Source organism: Belonocnema kinseyi, chromosome 7 (genome assembly GCF_010883055.1).
Source record: "Belonocnema kinseyi isolate 2016_QV_RU_SX_M_011 chromosome 7, B_treatae_v1, whole genome shotgun sequence".
In the NCBI taxonomy this organism is placed as follows: Eukaryota; Metazoa; Arthropoda; class Insecta; order Hymenoptera; family Cynipidae; genus Belonocnema; species Belonocnema kinseyi.
The window spans coordinates 47,131,536-47,152,817 of NC_046663.1; the positions used below are offsets into that span (position 1 = coordinate 47,131,536).

At 25.6% G+C, this 21,282-nt stretch overlaps 1 protein-coding gene across 1 annotated transcript; it reads left to right on the forward strand.

Moving 5' to 3' along the window:
* The first annotated feature begins 1,380 nt into the window (after positions 1 to 1,380).
* Positions 1,381 to 12,539, forward strand: LOC117176057. Its single transcript, XM_033366056.1, has 5 exons — positions 1,381 to 1,533; positions 5,278 to 5,403; positions 8,490 to 8,590; positions 8,686 to 8,791; positions 12,222 to 12,539. The coding sequence occupies exons 1-5, from the start codon at positions 1,485 to 1,487 to the stop codon at positions 12,305 to 12,307; spliced, it is 468 nt and encodes a 155-aa protein (XP_033221947.1). The 5' UTR covers positions 1,381 to 1,484; the 3' UTR covers positions 12,308 to 12,539.
* Positions 12,540 to 21,282: the final 8,743 nt, after the last annotated feature.

The window sequence follows — 21,282 nt, forward strand, 5'->3', positions numbered from 1 at the left end:
TTATTAAAGAATCACTCACAATTTAAATTCTCTCTTTTAGAAATACATTTTTTAAATTAAAATTCCTCATTCGGAAAAGGCAAATTTACAAAATTCCAGAAAATTCAGAAAACTTATTGACAATATTTATTTAAAGTTCTGATACAGCAATCTTGTTTTGTATGTTTTCATTACATTCTCATCATTTATGATTGAGAATATATTAAAGTCCGTCCGTCCGTCCGTCCGTAAGCACGAGAACTCTCAAAAAAATGAACGAATCAAATTCATCTTTGGCACACTTTTTTTAGTTCCTAAAAAAAAGGACGAGTTCGTGAACCAGCTATTTTTGATAAAAATTCAAAAAGTGAGCGCATTTTGAAAATTTTTGAGCCAACTTTTTTCTGAATTTGAAAATTCTATGTACGCATATTTATAGTATTAAAAAGAACAAACAATTTATCCTAATGACTTTTTTCGATAAAAAGAAAATTCTCAGAGTTATAGCGTTTTCAAAACTTTTTTAATCAACCGAAAATCAAAATTTGAAGCCGAAAAACGCACGATATGAAAAAAAGTCAAGAGAAGAAAATTATTTCTTTTCGAAAGCCCTGCAAGATTATCATAACCAATTTTTGGATTTTCTTCAAAAATCGAAATTTCAAATTTTGATTGCACAAAAAATAATGGAAATAAAAAATTCCATTTTGTGGACAAACTATGTAGGATATGAAAAAATATGAATTAACAAAAATGGTTATCCCAAAAAAGATCTACAACGTCATTAAGAATCACTTCTTGACAGGACGCGTACTTTTTGTTTTATTCGTGAAAAATAACGTTGAAAAAAAATAAAATAAAAAAAATGTGTGGAAAAACGACGAAAGTTACGAGAAAAAAATCCAACAAAATCTGTTTACAAATGTCTGTCGGAAAACGAGCGCGCAGCGCGAGTGTCACGATGAGAATGTGTAGACTGTACTTAATTAAGTAGACAATTCAGAATATGAAGACGCATGTGAATAATACCATCTAAAACAGATTTTTTTGATAAAGTTTTTTTCGAGCATTCCAAATGCAAACAATAAATATCCGAGCGCGAAGCGCGAGGTAAGCCATTATCAAGCGCGAAGCGCGAGATTCAACCTAATATTTAAAAATTGTCGAAATAAATATTTGTTCAAGCAGTAAAATCTAATTATTTTTACTTTATACGTCTATTTTACGTTTAAAACATTATTTCCTTTAATTCTGCAATTCTTTTTTAACATGCAAGAAATTGTAACATTAATTATTTTAAATAACCGCGCGTTCTACAGCCAATGGGGAGGTCGGAGCTACGCATGTGTAGTAGCGTAGGGACTGTCAATCCTTAACCTGTCAGCCTGTCAGAGTGACTGTCATCAGTGCGTCAGCAAAAACATTATAGGCATTATAGGTTATTAAACGGAAAACCACTTATGTTTATTAAACCCACGGATTAAACCATTAAACAAATAATAAAAATGGCGTCGACGGAACAAAAAGTGTCCTCAAACACTATCTTAGGAATTGGTAAGTTTATTATGATTTGTTATATGATTAACAGTTTTCATCAGATTTTCAGCCAAATAACGAAGGTTATGCACTGTTTCTTAAAGTATAATAAATAAAACAATAAACGCAGTTACGAGTAGAAAAATGTATACTTGAAGTTTTAAACGTTCAAACAGATGGAACTTGTTATTTCGTTTAAATATTGCCTTAAATACATGAAAAAGTTTCCTCAGGAATAATTTTTTTTTTTAGTCAATCAAGAACCTAGGACAAATTTGTATTTTGTCCGCCTACTAGATTTTCTGGCAATATTGGTCGGAAATCTTTTGCAGCAGTGTAAACATATCCTTCCCAGGTTTGGGAATGAAGGGCAATGCTTGCCTTAATTTTTTTCATTTCAATTTTTTTTAACTTTGAAAGCCTGGAAAACCCCTTGAATTTTTTACAAGAACCTTCAATTAAATTTTCTTTTTCTTTTAAAAGAGTTATTTGATTGAAATTCAAAGAGTTATTTAAATCTTTTAGTTTCTTATGAAAGAAATATCTTGCTTACCATAAATCTTGATACTGAACAGTTTTCTATTTATCAAGATATAGTTATATAGTTTTATAAGTTTTTAATATGTGATGAAAGTTCAGAACGTTCAAATGAACGAAATTTTTTACTGATGACTTTTTATAATAGAAACAGTGCTAAAATAATAATTAATTTATGCTGCAAGACAGATTATAAAAAAAAAACTGAAATTGTATTATTTTAAACTTTAGTTGTAACGATATTTGTAGATTACAGTACAGTACACCAGACTTCAAAGATTTTAAAACATTTCGAAGATTTAAAACTATTTCAAAAGGTTTCAAAACAATTTAGAAGATCTGAAAAAATTTCACGAAGATTTCGCAAACAAAGATTAAATAAATACTTTAGAAATATTTCAAAGGATTTTACAAAGATTTAAAACATTTCACAAAAATATCCCAAAGATAGTAAACCATATTTCTAAGATTCCAAAAGATTTTCCACAGATTACAAATATTTTAATGAATTCAAAAAAATACGAAAGATTTTACAAATATTTCAAGCATAAAATAAAATTTTTATAACGATAAAATAGAATATATGAATTCTAAAGATTTCAAAAAGTGTACAGTTCACCAGATTTGAAAGGTTTTTAAACATTTCGAAGATTACAAAAAATTTTAAATATTGCAATGATTTCACATGAATACGAAAGATTTCGAAAATATTTCAAAGATGTTAAACTAATTTGAAAGGACTCATACAAAGAGAATATTTCAAAAGAGTTTAATTTTTTAAAACAAACGCAAATTATTTCACAAACAAAGATTAAAGAAAGTTTTCACAAATATTTAAAAGATTTCAAAAAATTTTCAAAATATATCACAAAGATTCCAGATTTCAAGAATTTAAATAATTTACAAGATTTAAAAAATAATAACATTATTAACAGAATAGTTGAATTTTTGACTAACAGAAATGTATATGAAATCAAATGGTCGAATTTTCAAACAAAAAAAGATAAAATTGCACCGTCCAGAAAAATTTTTAGTTAAAAATTTAATTTAAAAAAAAATGAATTTTCAAGCTAAAGATTCGATTATTTTTAAAAATAGTTGACTTTTTAACCAGAAAAGAATAATTTTTAATTAGAAAGTTAATTTTTAGTCAGGGCAGATGAAATTTTAGTCCTTAACCAAAAAGTTGAATTTTACACCAACAAGATTAATGTTTTACCATAAAAGATTGCTTCAAATATTTGAACTTTCAAAAAAAATGTTGAATTTTTATGCCAAAACACGAATTATTTACAAAGTATAGTTTAAATTTCATCCCAAAAATATGATTTTTCAACAGAAACGTTAAGTTTCTTTAATATGAAAGATGAATTTGTAACAAAAAAGTTAGTTTTTCATCCTAAAAGATTAATTTTATACCAAGAAGATTAATATCTTGCAATAAAAGACGACTTTTCAACAAAATACTTCAATTTTCAACAAACTTGTTGAAATTTTAAGCCATAAAGACTAATTATTTACCTAATTGTTTAATTTTCACCCCAAAAATGTGATTTTTCAACAAAAACGTTAGATTTTTACCGAATAGTTAAATTTTTTATAAATAGCTCATTTTTGATCAAAATAGTTGAATTTTATACCAAAATAATTTATTTTTCAATTAAAAATATGATTTTTCACCAAAAGATTAAAATTTTCAAACAAATATTTTAATTTTCTACGAAATTGTTAAATTTGCAAGATAAAGTCTTTGAATTTTCCACAAAGAAGTTTATTTAAAACCAAATAATTCAATTGTAAACTAAACAAGTTATTTTGTAAACCAACAATGAAATCATAAAATTTTCAGACAGTTGAATTTAAACTGAAAAGCTTAGTTTCTGAAATAAAAGTTGGGGTGTTTTAGAGAACAGTTGACTTTCAAGTCGGAAAAGATGAATTTTTAATAAAATTGTTATTTTTTAAGCAAGAAAGATGATTTTTTAACAAAATAGTTGAAATCTTTACCAAAAAGATGAATTTTATACCAAGAAGATTAATATTCTACCATAAAAGATGACTTCAACAAAATACATTAATTCTCAACAGAATTGTAGATTATTTAACCCAAAAAGATGAATTATTTACATAATAATTTAATTTTCATCCCAAAAATATGATTTTTCAACAAAAACATTAATTTTCTACCAAATAGTTAAATTTTCTACGAAATTATTGAATTTTCAAAACAAAGAAGTTAGTTTTTAAAGTAGTTCAATTTAAACCGAGTATTCGAGTTTTCAATTAAGAAAGGTGAATTGTCAACGAAATACATGCATTTTCAACAAAATTGTTGAATCTTTGGCTAAAAAAGATCAATTTTCAACCGAAAATATATTTGTAACGTTTTATGTTTAAAAAATAAATTTTTAACTAAAAAAAACGTATTTTCAACGAAATGGATAAATTTTCAGCCAAAGATCTGAACTTTCAAATAAAATGATGAATCTTAAAAAAAAATGAACATACATTTTTAACCTAAAATAAAATGGTTTAATTTTCAGTAAAAAAAATTAATTTTACACAAAGTATTCGGATTTTTCAACAGAAGAATTGAATTTTCAACCAAATAGTAGACTTTTTAACCAAACGATATGCATTCGAAACCAGAAATATATCAGTTGACTTTTAAGCGGAAAAAAAGTAACCTCTACTCAAAAATAGTTAGATTTTCTTATAGGATTCTATTAATTCTGTTCGCAATTTTGTAAAATTCGCAAACTCTACAAAATTATATTTAAAAATATTGATTTAAATTATTGTCATTAGTATTGGAAAAATATTTGTGAATGATATTTTATTCCTCCAAATAATAATATTCCAATACCTCATTTCTTATAGTACTTTTTATTATATATGTCAGGTAACTAATTATATTGTAACCTATTCGGCGGGTTTATAATTTAAAAAATGTAAATATTGTTCTGCAATTTTGGGAAACTATTTTAAATATATATAAGGGAACAATCTGCCTGGACCATGTAAATTTTTGCTTTAATTAAATTTTAAATAATACAATTCTAATAATCAGATTTAATCACATTCCAAGTAAAAAATGAAACAAATTTCAGTATTAAAAAAAAAATGGGCCAGAAAAACTTGCTCTTATGTATTTTGAACCATTTTCCATATTTAAAGAAAACATAATACTGATAATGCATCTATACTTTACGACTTTACTTTCAGTTTGGCAGACAGTTGGTCCGTTTGGTTGGTACTTCGTTGGTTTAGCAATCGTGTTATTTTATTTCAAACAAAAATACCACAGTTGGATATCAAAAAAAATGGAATATGCATCAAAACGTGATGAAGGTAAACGAATTAAAAAAATATATATGTCTTCAAGGTGGCCACTGAACCGGGGAACGACAGGGAATTTTTCAGGACCGGGAATTAACAGAGAACTTATTTTTTCAACGGGAACATCATAAAAATGTTAGAAAAAAATCTATCTAATCACTTGAACTATCACAAATTTTATATCACATTATATATCCTGCATTTTAAAACAAGTTCTCTTTGCACTTTTTTTAATGTTAAGTTCAATTGTTAACTTCTTCAAATTTGAAATCTTTAAGTTTACAGTGCGTAATTCTAAAATCTTTGACTTTAAAAAAAATTTTCATTTTAGGTCCTAATTTTTAAGCATACATTTTCAATTGAAAGAATTTTAATGTGCCGTTTTCAAGACTTGAACTATTAAAAATAAAAATCGTTTGAAATTGAAGATTTTTTAATTTAAAAAAATGTTGCAAGTTGTTAAACCTCATATATGAATTCATTAATTATTTTAAAAAATAATAAACTGTAGTTCGATTATTAAGAATTGAGGAATGATTAATTTTTTAAAAACTGTTTTCAATTTTTAAATGATTTCAAACTGTAAATGAAATATTCAAAATTAAGCAATTTAAAAGTGAATTGATTGAAATAGAATATGAATATGACAATTCTAAATTTAAAAACAAGGGAAGAAATTTTGGCTTTAATTTTTTATTGAGTTGAAGGCGGGCAAATTTAGTATTTTTAACATTTTTATTGAGTTGGAGAGGAGACAATTTTGGGTTTTAATTTTTCCCTAAATTGGAAAATGCCATTTTTTCTTTTAACATTTTCATTGAGTTTGCGGGAAAAATATTTTATTTTAAATTTTTTTCTGAGTCGGTAAAAGGAAGTTTGATCATTTTTACTGAGTTGGAAAAGAGCAAATTTTGGTTTTAATTTTGTTTTTAATTGGAAGAGGGAAATTTTTTGTTTTTAAGATTTAGATAAAATTAGAAGGGACGAATTTTTTTTCTGAATTGGAATAGGCCATGTCTTCACTTTTATTGAGTTTACGAAAACGTTTTATTTAATTTTTTCGGAATTGGAAGATTGTAATTTTTTATGTTTAACATTTTCATTGAGTTGGAAGGGTGGTGGGCATTGAAAAAATTAGGATTGAAAGAGGGAAATTGGTTATTTTTAAGATTTTTATAGAATTGGAAGGGACGAATTATATTTTTTCTGACTTGGAAGAGGTCAAATCTTCTTTTCAGCTTTTTTTGTGTTGAAGAGGAAAAGTTTTAAATTTATTTCTTTTTTTCTGAGTTGGAAGAAGGTAATTTTTTTTTATTTTTAGATTTTTATTGAGTTGAAAGGGGGACATTAAAAAACTTCGAGGGATTTAAAAAAAAAAGATTTTTATATAATTGGAAGGAACGAATTCTATTTTTTCTGAATTGGAGGTCATTTTTTTAAAAACATTTTTATTGCGTTGGAAGGGGGGGGGGAGTTGTATTTCCAGAATTGGAAGAGAGTAATTTTTTATTTTTTAACATTTTGATTAAATTGGAAAGAATGAAATTTTAGGTTTTTTTTTTAATTGTAAAAGGAAAATGTTATTTTTAAGATTTTTATAGAATTAGAATGGACAGATTTTTTTCTAAATTAGAAAAGGTCATTTTTTCTTTTTAGCATTTTTGTTTTGTTGAAGAGAACTTTTTATTTTATTTCTTTTTTTTCGGTATTGTAAGAGGGCAATTTTTTTATTTTTCACATTTTTATTGAGTTGGAAGGGGGGACATTAAAAAAACGTCGAGGGATTTTTTAAACAGATTTTTATATAATTGGAAGGAACTAATTATATTTTTTCTGAATTGGAAAAGGTCATTTTTTTCTTTTTAGCATTTTTATTAAGTTGAAAGGGGAAATTTTTTACTTTTTTCCTGAATTGGAAAAGGTTAATTTTTAATTTTTAACTTTTTTTTTTAATTGGAAAATGGGAAATTACGCTTTTAATTTGTTTTAATTGGAAAAGGGAAATTTGATTGTTTTTAAGATTTTTACAGAATTGGAACGGTTGAATTTTTCTCTGAATTGAAAGAGGTCATTTTTTCTTTTTAGCATTTTTTTTTGTCTTGAAGAGATGAACTTTTTAATTTATTTCTTTTTTTCTTAATTGGATGACGGCAATTTTTTTTATTTTAAGATCTTTATTGCGTTGGAAGGGGGACATTAAAAAAACTTCGAGGGATTTAAAAAAAAAAGATTCTTTTCTTTCTAGCATTTTTATTAACTTGAAGGGGGAAAGCTTTTACTTTTTTTCTGAATTGGAAAAGGTTCATTATTAATTTTCAACTTTTTTTTTAAATTTAAAAGTGGGAAATTACAGTTTTAATTTTTTTGATTGGAAGAGGGAAAATCGATTATTTTCAAGATTTTTATAGAAGTAGACCGCACGAATTTTTTCTGAATTGGAAGAGGTCATTTATTCTTCGTAGCTTTTTTTTTGAAGAGGGTACTTTTTAATTTCAAACATTTTTATTGAGTTGGACAGGGGGAGGGGCATTAAAAAAACATTCAGGGATATTTTAAAAAAGGTTTTTATATAATTGGAAGGAACGAATTCTATTTTTTCTGAATTGAAGGTCATTTTTTCTTTTTAGCATTTTTATTGAGTTGGAAGAAGGGAAAGTTGTTTTTCCTGAATTGGAAGAGAGTAATTTACTATCTTACAACATTTTTATTAGATTAGAAAGAAGGAAATTTTAGGTTTAATTTTTTTTTTATTAGAAGAGGGAATTTTGTTATTTTTTAAGACTTCTACAGAATTAGAAGGGACGAATTTTTTCTGAATTGGAAGGGTTCATGTTTTCTTTTAAGCATTTTTATTTAGTTGAACGAGGGAAATTTGTATTTTATTTTGATTTCCAATTTTTTCTAAACTGGAAAAGGGTTCTTTCTTTGTTTTAAAATTTTTGCAGTTTAACAGCATTTCATTTCAAATTGTTCAATTGTCCAAAAACTTATATTCTATACGTGTAATCTATTGAGTTTTTAAAAACAAAATTTCTGATCTTAACATTTTTTATCTTCAATTTTAATATTTTGATAATAATCAATATTTTATTAAATAGATCTGGATATTCAAAATTTTGAGAGATTGTCTGCAGTGCGACAACGTATGCAGGAAAAGTACCAAAGAGATCTAGAATTAGCTCTTGAGAAGGAAGAAGAGGTGTGTATTTTTAAGAATAAATAAATAGGAATCTAAAGCATCCAAAAACGGTCAGTTATGATTTATTTTTTAATATTATAATTCATTAAACGCAGATTAAAGAAAGGAAAAGGCAGGAATTACTTAACAATCAGGAATCAGGAAATCGACTAGGAGGTGGAAAAACAGGCGGTTCATCCAAGTCTAGGCTACTAAAAGGAGGTAGGTTTTAGAAATAAAATTGAATAATATTGCAGGTGTTGAAATATCAGAAAATAAGGTTTAATATAAATAATAATTAAATATGTTATTCGTTTTTCCACTACTGACCTAAATTCTTTGTTACTCTACAATAACGTGGCTGGACAAAACTTTTTTAATATTCTCTATTACTACGTTATTTTCAAAGTTTTTCCTTTTAATTATAATTCCCTTTTTTCTCCTGTTTTCAAGAAACTTGCCCTTTTTGTCGTTTTAACCCCTTAAGAAAATCAAACTTTTTTTTTGAAAGTTAATTATTTTGTTTAATTCAAAAGTCGACTATTATATTCTTAATCCATAATTCATCCTTTTTGGTTAAAAATTATACTATTTTGTTCTTGAAAATTCAAATTTGTTAAAAAGCAATTTTTTTGGGTCAAACATTCGTCCATTTGGATTGAAAATTCATGTTTTTTGGTTCAATTCATCTATCTTTTTTTTTGCAAATTGAATTAATTGGTTAAAAGTTTAACTACTTTGTTACAAATTCATTTTTATTTAACTGTTCCATGTTTGGCTAAAAATTGATCGATTTTCGTGAAAATTCTATAAAACTATATGGTTAAATTTCCTTCCTTTGGTAGAAAATGAATCCTTTTATTTGCGAATTCAATTCTTTGGTTGTAAATTAAACTATTTTATTAGATAGTCATATTTTCGGATTAAACATTCAACTGCTTTGTTAAAAATTTAACTGTTTGGTTAAAAATTCATATTTCGGGTTAAAAATTCAAATATTTTATACAAAAATCGCCTTTTTGGTTTTAAAATTCATCTCTTTTGATAGAAATTTGATCTTTTTTGGTTAAAAATGCAACTGTTGGTTTAGAAATTAATCTACTTTAATTGAAGATTCAACTCCATACTTGAAATTTTAACTGTTTTGTCAAAAATTCGTATTATTTTCGGTTAAAAATTAATTTTGTTTTTAACTGAAAATTTGACTATTTCATTTCTGGTTAAAAATGTATATTTTCTAGTTAAAAATTCAACTATTTAAATGAAAATTTATCTTTGTGGCCTGAGAATTTAATTATTTTGTTGAAAATTGAACTGTTTTGTTAAAAAATAATTTTTCAGTCGAAAATTTGTCATTTTAGATAGAAATTTGATGCTTTTTGGTGGAAAAGTCATCTTTATTGGTTAAAAATATTTTTTTTAGGTTAAAAATTCCATTTATTTGGATGAAAATTCAACTATTTTTTTAAAAATTTACCTTTTTGTATTAAGAATATAACTGTTCCGTTTTTCATTTAGAGTTCATATTTTTAGGTTGAAAATTGAACTACTTTATTAAACAGTTATTTCATTGTTTGATAATTTAACTATTTTGTTAAAACTTCATTTTTTTGTTGAAAATTAATTTTTTCAACTGAAAATTTTAATATTTCATGTTTAGGTGAAAATTGATCTTATTTATTAAAAATTCCACTATATTTGATAAAATTCGCATTTTTGGGTAGAAAATGAATCTTGTTGTTTGAAAATTCAACTAATGGTTAAACGTTAAATTAGTTGGTTAAAAATTCATTTTATCAGATGAAGATCCATGTTTTTAGTTGTAAATTAAATTTAACTATCTTGTTGAAAATTCAGCTGTTGTGTACAATAATCGTCTTTTTACTTTAAATTTTATAATTCTTTGTTAAAAATTAAACGTTTTTGTCAAAAATTCGTATTTTCGGTTTGAAAAGTCAATTTTATTAAAAACTGAACTCTTCTTGAAAATTTGACTTTTAGGTTTGAAAATTCATCTCTTTCGATAGAAATTTGATCTTTTTTAGTTAAAAGTGCAACAGTTTGGTCAAAAATTAATTAATTTTAGTTCAAGATAAACTATTTAAAATTAAAAACTCTTTTTCTTAAGATATCAACGTTGGTTACTTGTTTCGTTGAAAGTTCTAGTCAACAATTTTGTTTGAAATTTAATTATCCTTTTTTGAAAATTTAATTACTATGTTAAAAAGTCAAAATTGTTGGTCGAAAGTATGTCTTTTTGGATTAAATATCCTGTTTTTTTGGTGATGAAAAATCATCTTTCTTGGTTAAAAATGAACTTTTTTTGTAGAAAATTCGTCTTTTGGCTTGAAAATTAGCATTAGTTTGAAATTTCCTAATTTCGAGTTAAAAATTTAACTATTTCGTATAAAATTCGCTTTTTTTGGCTTGATAATCAACGGTTTCTTTGAAAGTCTTTTTCTTTTCACTGAAAAGTCGTCTTTAATTAGAAATTCAACTTTTTAAAAATAATTCCTTTTATTCGTTGAAAATTTGACTATTTCTTTGCTACTTCATTTTTTTTAAATGAATTTTTTAAACTGAAAATTTGATTATTCCAGTTTTGATTAAAAATGCATCTTTCATAGTTGAATATTCAACTATATGGTTGAAAATGCATCTCTGAAGGGTCAAAATTCAACTTTTTGGTTAAAAAGTCAATAGTTTTGGTTAAAAAGTCATATTTTTTGGTCGAAAATTCAACTAGTTTCTCTCTTTCTTGATAGAAAATTTGTCCTTGTGGATTCAAAATTTATCTGCCATCTAAATAATTCGTATCTTTGCCTTGAAAATTTAACACTGGTTGAAAATGTAGCCAATTTTGGTTGAAGTTCAATCTTCTTTGTTTGGAGATTCTGTTGAAAATTTTAACAATTTTTTTGAACACTTTTTTTGTCGAAAATCTAACATTATAAGTCAAATTTGTCCTTTTGGATATAATATTCATTTTTATTGGTATAAAATTCATCTTTTTGGCTTCAAAATCCAACCATTTTTTTTTGTTGATTGAAGATTGAACTCTTGATAAAGATTCATTTTTTAAAATTCAAAATTAATTTTTTTTAACTGTAAATTTAACTTCCATTTTTTGGGGGAAATTTATTTTGTTAGTTGCAAGTCAGATCATTTTATTGGAAATGCATGCATTGTATTGAAAATTCGTATTTTTTTGTAGAAAATTAATCTTCTTGGTCGAAACTTGATGTATTTGTTAAAAATGCGTCTTTTTGATAGAAAATAATTTTTTGTGATTGAAAATTCATATTTATTAGTTAAGGATTTTGTTGAAAACTCGTTTTTTTTTTTGTTAAATTTAACTGTTCTTTAATTTTAAACTAAGTTTTTTGTGGTTTAAACATCAACGATTACATTTTTTATTGCAAATTTATTTTTTAAGGGTTTCTTAAAATTCATTTTTCTGGGTTGAGCGGTTGAAGATTCATAATTTTTATTCAAAATTCCTCTGTTTGGTTAAAAATTGATTTTTTAACCTGAGATTGAGGAAAAACTAATAAAATCTTTAATTATTGAATTTTATCTGGCAAAAATTCGCACCATCATTTTTATTTGTTCCATATCAACATAACATTTTTTTTACTTATTTGTTGAACAGAGTACAATCCATTAATGGGCGGTTCCAGTTCCAGAGGCTATCGGCCCCAAAAACGAAGCTGTTGTGGAAAAGGAGGTTGCGGGTAATTTCACCATTTTTGATGTCCACCTGAAATTCTTTGCATTTACTTTTCCGTTTGACATCAGTTTTATATTTTTCTGTTAACATGCAATATTAAAATATTAGAAATTCTCTCGTACAAGGTTAGAAAAAATTATTTCAAGCCAAGCTTGTTTTTAAAGTCGATTAACAATTTTTATGTTTTGATCATAAATTTGTAATAAAATTATATTAATAAAAAAAGATCTGTTACCAAAATGCCGTGCAGTAAGAATTCTTACCTGAAAGAAGATGCACCATGGATCAATTATTCCCTTTTTGTTCGCTTAATTTTTGTTGAAGAATCGTGTAGTAAGAATAGGATGCCTTTAACATCTGTACAAATAACAATATTAAAATTTTGTTACAGCTTTTGAACTTTTTTCTTGAATTAATATAAACACGAATTTATTACCCATATGAAAACGTTTAATCCAAATTTGTTGACAAACATGTATGTAATATAAGACTGCCGCTGTCCTCGCTGTATTACGAAACGAATATCTTTATGCATATTAATTAATTTTTCCCATTGTGCCATGTAAAGTGTATGGGAAATTTGAACACTCTGTGAAAATGCAGTTAGGAGTTAATAATTATTTAGTAATAATAGTATTCGATACCTCCATGTTAAAAAAATGTCTCTTTCGGTGTGTGTGTCCAAAAACTCTGAATTTTAAAACGACCATATACCCAGAAATTCTCACAAAACAGAGAAAATAGGGTGAATTTTCGATAAAATAACGGAATAATTTCTTTAAAATAATATTACTATAAATACCATATTGAATTCAGTATAAAACACTTTAAATTCCTTAGATTTCGAGCCGAAATTTATTGCATTTTCAACAAAATAGTTAAACTTTTGAACGAAGAGTTACATTTTCAAACCAAAAAGACGAATTTTTTTAAGACAATCGAATTTTCAACAAAAAATCCATTTTCAATCAATAAAAATTACTTTTATACCATAAAAAATGAATTTTCAATCTAAAACGACGAGTTTTTAATGAAATAGTTGAATTTTCGACCAAGAAAAATGATTCTGTCAAAATAGTTGAATTTTTGAACGAGAAAGATACATTTCAAACAAAAAATGACTTTCAAAATAGTTCAATTTTCAACGTACAAAGATACATTTTCGACTTTTCCAAAGAAAGTTGAATTGTTTATCAACAAATTCATCTTCAACCAACAAAAAGGACTTTTGTACCATACAAAATGAGTTATCAATACAAAAGGACGAATTTTTTTTTAAACAGTTCAGTTTTCGATCAAAAAGTTGACTTGATCAAAATAATAGAATTTTCAACCGACAAAGATACATATTCAAACAACTAAACAAAACATATTGAAATTAAATAAAAACAATTAATTTTGAAGCCAAAAGATACATTGTTAACAAAAAAATGATTTTCCTGGAAGAAATATGACATATATTTTTTAAATGAATAACTTTATCAAAATAGTTAAATTTTCAATCTAAAAAGATACATTTTTAATCAAGTGGTGGAATTAAAAAATATATATATATATTAAAACTGAATTTTTAACAAAAAATAATTTTTTCACCAAGGAAGATGACTTTTATATCATACAAAATGAATTAGCAATCCAAAAGGACGAATTTTTAATAAGCAGTTTAATTTTCAACCTGCAAAGATACATTGAAATTTTCGGAATTCTGGAATTTTCTAGGTAAAAGTTTAATTTTCATCAAAAAATTAAATTTCCTCCAAGAAAGACTTTTATACAATAAAAAACGAATTATCAATCCAATAGGAAAATTTTTAACAAAAAAGTTGAATTTTCGACCAAAAAGACGAATTTTTTAGAAGCGGGTTATTTTTACCACAAAATTTAATTTTTAACAAAGAAAGATTACTTTTTCACTAAAATCCGTATTTTTAAACAGTTATCTTAAATTAAGAAAAAACTAGTCATTTTTTCAACAAAATAGACAAATTTTCAGTCAAAAATTAATATTAAACTAAATAGTTGAACTTCCGCCTTATATGGGTGTAAGTATGAGGCTTGTGTGTGTAAATGCGGTTGTTGAATTCACCCAAAAAATACGACTTTTTAAATAAATAGTAAAATCCTCAACCAAAAAGCTGAATTTTCTACAAAAAAAATTAAGTTTATAACCAAAAATACGAATTTTCAAAGAGTTTTCAACCAAAAAAGTTAGTTATTTTTAACCAAATTGTTTAATTTGAAACCAAAAAGACAAAATTTTCACCAAGAAAATTAATTTTCAACCAAAAAGACGAATTTTCAACAAAATACATCGATTTTCAACAAAATTGTCGAATATTTAATCCAAACAGATGAATTATTTACAAAAAAGTTGTATTTTCAACCTGGAAATTTTTTTTTTGATCAAAATAGTTAAATTTTTTACTAGGTAGTTGAATTCTTAACCAAAAATATGCATTTGCAATATTAATTTAATCAAAATAGACGTTTTTCAAAAAAATTCAATCCTCAACCAAAATAGATTATTTTACAATCAAACGGTTTCATTTTTACCAAAAACGGTGAATTCTCCGAATTATGTGAATTTCTTGAATTCTATTAATTCTATGAATTCCTTGAAGTCTATGAATTCCTTGAATTCTATGAATTCCTTGAAGTTTATGAATCCCATGAATTCTATGAATTCCTTCAATTATTCGGATTTTTTTCATATTTTCTGAATCCTCCTAAATTCATAAAATTCTCTGAGTTAAATTCCCTAAATTCTCTGAAATTCTCTAACTTCTCTGAATTTTTTCAATACTTTGAATTGTGTGAATGTTATGAATATTGTTTCAATATTGTGCATTTTTTTAATATCTGAATACCTTAAATTTTATAAATTCTCTGCAATCCATAAAATTCTTTGAATTCCTTGGAATTAATCTTAATTCTTTGCATTATTTTGAGGTGCTGGAATTTCAGGGAATTCGCGACGTGAGGAAGTTTCATCAATTATATATTAATATAATTCCTATATAATTCCATAAATTCAAGCGATTCAGATAATTCAAAAAGTTCTACGAATTCGGAGAATTGAGTGGAATTCGGATAATTCAGTGAATACGGAGGAACTGAGCCGATTTCAAGGAATTAAAAAGAATTTGAAATATTTTGAAAGTATGCCAATCAATTGAAAAGAATTTAAAAAAATACCCAGAATACAAAGAAATCAGAAAAATTCAAACGAATAGAATGTGAATTAAAACTAATTCTAAATAATACAATAATATACTAACTATTTTTTTTAATTAAAGTATTAATTTTTATTATTAATTACTAAATCCATAATATAGATTTAGTCTAAATAAATTAGTGTATATAAACAGCATATTATGCTGTTTGACACGTAAATATGGAGGTATAAAATTAATAATTAATAATAATTAGGAGACGACGGCACTTACATACCTCATAAGACATTACTTCACTATAAAACGATGACAAAAAGAGTTTTACTGCGCTTATTATCAAGTATCCGACGAGGGCGCCATTAGCCAGCTGTCTTACATTAGAATGAGTTTATTATCATTGTCACATTATTGATTAATTTGATAACAGCAAACTTAATTTCACTAGTAAGTGTAAGTAAATATATTACTCTAGTGGCATTAATGATTGAGATTCCAAATAAAGATAGGCTACTCATCAACTCAAGGAGCATAAAGATGCTTAGTGTTTCGTTCATTTTGAATATAAACCTGAAAAAAGGAACATGTTTTCAGAGGAAATATTTAATAATTAGAAAAAGGAGTCGTTTTGTGCCTAAAAACGGGGTTCTTGGCCTATTTATTAAGATAAAAATAAGTCGTTCAAACCTCCCTCTCCCATACTTTCCCCCTACTTCTCCTCTCCACCTCTACCTCCCCCTCAGAATCCCTGTTTCCCCTCCATCCCACTTTAACTCCCACACACCAACCTTCGCTTCCCCTTCCCCAACTTCTTCCTCATCTACTTCCCCCTCTTCTCAACCCCACATTCACATATCTCGCCTCACATCTATCAGGTTATAGGTACATAATGTACTTATGACCTGTGATTTCCTCAAAAACTTCCTAATTACCAGACAATCAGGGTGGCCACCAATCCGGGAGAATCGGGAGAAACTTTCACCGGGAGAAAACCGGGAGAGAAATATTACACCGGGAGATTTCCCGTATTTCATAATTCGTGCGTTTTGTAATTTGTTTAAAGTTCTCAATTAAAAAGCGTATAATTTTCAAAGTGTTTAGAATAATTAAAATTTAAAGGTTCACAATGTTTCTCGTTTTGAATGTCACTTAATACTACATGATATGATACTTATCAGGATGTACACAACGTAAATTAATCTCAAAAGTTGCATATCTTTAAAATGATTTATAAAATCAACAAAAAAAGATCTATTATTAGTTTCTATAAATCTTGGTGAAGGCTTCTAGGCACATTTAGGAAAAAAATATTTCAGGTTAAAATTGTTATCAACGTCTCATTTTATTCTTGGAAGGATTCTCTAAATTTATAATTGGGTTGATTTTATTTTAAGAAAAGAATTGAGAAATCATTAAGTTATTATTGTTATAAAGAATCATAGTTTAAATTTAAATTAACACCACCCCAAATAGAATTTCCCTAAAGAGAAAGGAAAAGCAATAACTTGAAATAACTATTGTTAAATAAACAATTTTACCCTGAATTATTTTTTTCTGAAGTGTGCTTAGAAGCCTCCATCAAGATTTACAGAAATTATTAATAGATCGTTTTTTGTCGATTTTATAACTCATTTTACAGATAAGTAACTTTTGAGATTGATTTTACGTAGTGCACATCGTTAATAATACATTTATCATCTTTAAAATTTCTGTAATTTTAATTGAAAATTTTGGCTTTGAATGCGCTATTCTAAAAGAATTTAATCTGAGGTTTTGAGACTAAAGCTTTTTTCTTTACTTAATTTTTAGATTAATTCTCGGAGGTTTCAAATTTTAAATTTCACAATATTGTAGTCTCAAATTCAAATAATTATTCAAAATGACAAGAACATTTCACTATTAAATATTCAAAAATTTCATAATAAAAGCCCTGATAGTCAGTTTTGAATTTGATAATTTTAGATGTAAATTTAAAGCCATTTCGAACTGCAAAGCATAAAATTGTGCAATTTCAAAAAAATCGAAACATATTACAGCAATCTTGTTGTTTATTATTTATTTTAATTTTTAATGTAATATCTTAAAATTTTCCAATTTTTAGCAATAAATTTTACTTATAAATCATTTTAAATTGAAAAATATTTTATTGGAAAATTTCAAGAGTTAACAATAGTTCTAAAGAAAGATTTGACATTAAAAAACTAAAAAATAGTTTTAAAATAACAAAAAGGCAAAAATTAAACTATGAACCTGAAATTGATGGAGCACTAATAAATAATTTCGGTAATTTTAGATGATTAAAATAATTTCGTAGATCTGAATTTACACGATAAACGCTTAATTAACAAATTTTCCCTTTCATAGGTTTTAATTTTGCAACTAAAAATGAATTTGTTCAATTTGGGAAAGTTTAATTAGCAATTAAAAAATTGTCAGCTCATTTTTAATGTTTCCCATTTAAAATACTATTTAGTTTGAAAGTTTGTTCAGTATAATTTAATTCATTATTTGATTTTATAAAAATTCGTTCAATTACCTTTAATGTCAAATTATAATTTCGTTATGTAATAACAATTTAACATTCTAAATTTTTCAGAAGCTTTGATTTTGAAAGATTTAATTTAATTTTCAATATTATATTTTAAATCTTGATCGTTTTAAATTTGAAATTGTTCAAATTTAGAAGCTTTCAATGCTTAATTATTTGATTTTGAACTCTTTTGAGTATAAATAATAAATTTTCAATTCCTATGCATTTTGAATGATATCTTAAAATATTCAATTTCTAAGGTTTTGAAATTACCGTAGTTTCTAAATTTTTAATCTGAAATCATTCAACTTCGTGATTCTTCAATTCAAAATAAATCTGTGTACTTTTCAGGGCTTTGAATTAGGAATTATACAATTTCATTCCTTTTTCTTATTAAATTGTCAAAAATCGTTTAATACTTTTTATTTTATTTTAGAAGCCTTCAATTCGAAACTATTAATTTTTTTTTTAAACTTGAACCTAATATTAACAAATTGGTAATTTGCATATTTTTCATGTTAAGAAATAAAAATTCGGGGACGTAAATGCGCAGTCTGCGCGCCTTAAATTACTGCTGGTGTGTAATAAACTGCATCTTTATGCGTTTTTTTTATCAGACACAAAAATTTTCTTAGCCTACTTATATGATTCAAAATCAATTGATTGCTTGCAAAATGGTTTTCTGATGCTTATCGATTTCCGCAATTGATCGTATATGTAAAAAACTGTGTTTCGCAAAGAAAGTTAATTTTTTTCTAAACCGGGAGCAATCACTAATATTTACCGGGAGAACCGGGAGACGAAAATTTGAAAAATAGTGGCCACCCTAACCATAGTTTTCGTATTTTTTCCTTAAGTTTTAAACCACGTTACCCGCCTTGTAAGGGTCCGTAAGTTTTGACCTCCCTGCCTCCCTCCCAACCCCCTATCTAACGTAATTTTTTTGGACTGAATTTTTGAATGAATTAATTAATTTCTGAATTTTAAATTAATTATTTTAATTGATATTAATTTTATTTAATTAATTTTAATTAATTTATATGTGAATTAATTTAGGGGTTGCTTAGAAATAACGTAAGAAGGTAGGGGGAGGGGGGGGGTGATCAAACTGACGAAGCAGTTCGAGCTTCAAACAAGCAGATGCGAACTTTCAAACAAAAAAGATGAATTTACCACAAAAAAAATGTAATTGTTGATATTTTAACTAAGGAAAGATTTTATTTTTAAATCAAAAATAGTTCAACTGAACCAAACGAGAGGCATTTTGAATAAAATACATTAATGCTCTACAAAGAAAGATTTTTGAGCCCATAAAGAACAACAATTTAATTCAAAATGTGAAATTTTCAAGTAAAATAATGTAATTTTCAGCCAAGACGATACATTTTGTATTATAAAAGACGAATTTTCAACCCATTAGTACATCAATTTTAAATCAAATAGTAAAATTTTCAAGCTACAAAAACAAAGTTTTTACAAATAGTTGAATTTTCAACGAAATAATTAAATTTCTAACAAAAAAGATTACTTTCCAAACAAGAAGATAAATTTTCTACTAAAAAAGATCGGTTGTCAAAAAATACATAAATTTGTTTAAAATGGTTCCATTTTCAACCGAGAATTAGTAGCAAAATACATACCCAAATAGTTGAATTTTTAAACTAGGAAAATCAATTTTTTACCATAAAAGAAATAGTTACATTTTCATTTGAAAAAAATAAAGAAAATGAATCTTTTACAAAAAAGTTAAATTTTCTACCAAATTGTTGAATGTCTAAGAAAAAAGACGAATTTTACATACTAAACAGTCGAGCTTTAAATCCGAAAATATAAAATTTTAACAAAAAAGTTTATTTTCAACCAAATAGTAGTTGAATTTCGAACGTAAGAAGATGAATTTTCAATAAAAAAATTTGAAATTCAAATATTTTAAAAAGGGTTAAATTTCAAAAAGTACACCAGATTTCAAAGATTTCAAAACATTTGAAAGGTTTTAAACGATTTCAAATTTGTTTAGAACGTTTCACAAACACTTCAAACATATTACAAAGATTTTAAAACTTTTAAAGATTTGCAACGATTTCACTAAGATTTCAAATATTTTAATGACTTTAAATGAACACAAAAGATTTCACAAATATTTCCAAAATTTCATCAAAATTTCATAGAGATGTTAAAAGAATTTCAAAGATTTCAAAAAGAGTATAGTACACTAGACTTCAAAGATTTCAAAACATTTCAAAGGATTTAAATAATTAAAAATTTTTTTGAATATTTTAAAATATTTCACAACGAATTCAAATATGTCTAATTTCAAACGAATACAAAAGATTTCACAAAGATTTCACAAATGTTTCAAAGAATCCTAATACAAAACATTTCAAAGATTTTAAACGAGTTCAAATTTTTTCGAAAATTTCAAAATATTTCACAAAAATTTCAAATATTCTAGTGATTTGAAATAAATATAAAAGATGTAGGAAAGATTTCAAAAGTATTTCAAAGAATTGATAAGGTTTTCAAAATATATCAAAGATTTCAGAACAATTTAAAAGTTCATAAACAAAGATTAAAAAAAGATTTCGCAAATATTTCAAAGATTTCAATGATTTCAAAGATTGTAAAAGATTTCAAAGAAATTCCAAGATTTCACAAAAATTTTAAATGCTTCAAAATATTTTAAAAGTTTCAGAGATTTAAAAAATTTCAAGGATTTCAGAGACTTTACAAAGATTTAAAAATATTCCCAAAGATTTCACAAAGACGACTTATTTTCTCAAAAAATCAAGAATATGTTTATTTATGATTCTGCTTTCTTTAGAAATTGTTTCGCAATAAAAAAATGAAATGCTTCATCATATACATGTAAAATTCACAGTTATTTGATAATTTGATGTAAAAAAAGGAGTCCTGGAAACTTGGAAAACCTGGAAAAGACCTTGAATTTTGTTCCTAGGAATCGCGGGACATCCTCTTTAAGAACTCTAGATATATAATTACCTTAATACATGTGCGTGATGTTGGACAGTTTTTCGAAATTTCATTCTAATATAAAACCACTCCTTTTTTATGGTACCCCCACCCCCACCTTTTATTATCATCAAAGACATTTCATTAATGGTATCTACAAAATTTCTTTGAACTACTCGTAATTGATGCGCACAGTGTACAAATAAAGATATCGAGAAAAAAGCAATCTCAAAATCGATAAAGATTACATAATAGCCTCCAACAGATTGGTATGTGTAAGCCAGAAGATATTGGAAGTGATTTTTATAATCAA

Bases quoted from the DNA above. Each gene is read 5' to 3' on its own strand.
- LOC117176057 (XM_033366056.1), top strand. From the start codon at position 1,485: ATGGCGTCGACGGAACAAAAAGTGTCCTCAAACACTATCTTAGGAATT. The intron at 1,534-5,277 runs GTAAGTTTATTA...CTTTACTTTCAG, and splicing joins AAACACTATCTTAGGAATTG to TTTGGCAGACAGTTGGTCCG. The intron at 5,404-8,489 runs GTAAACGAATTA...TTTATTAAATAG, and splicing joins TGCATCAAAACGTGATGAAG to ATCTGGATATTCAAAATTTT.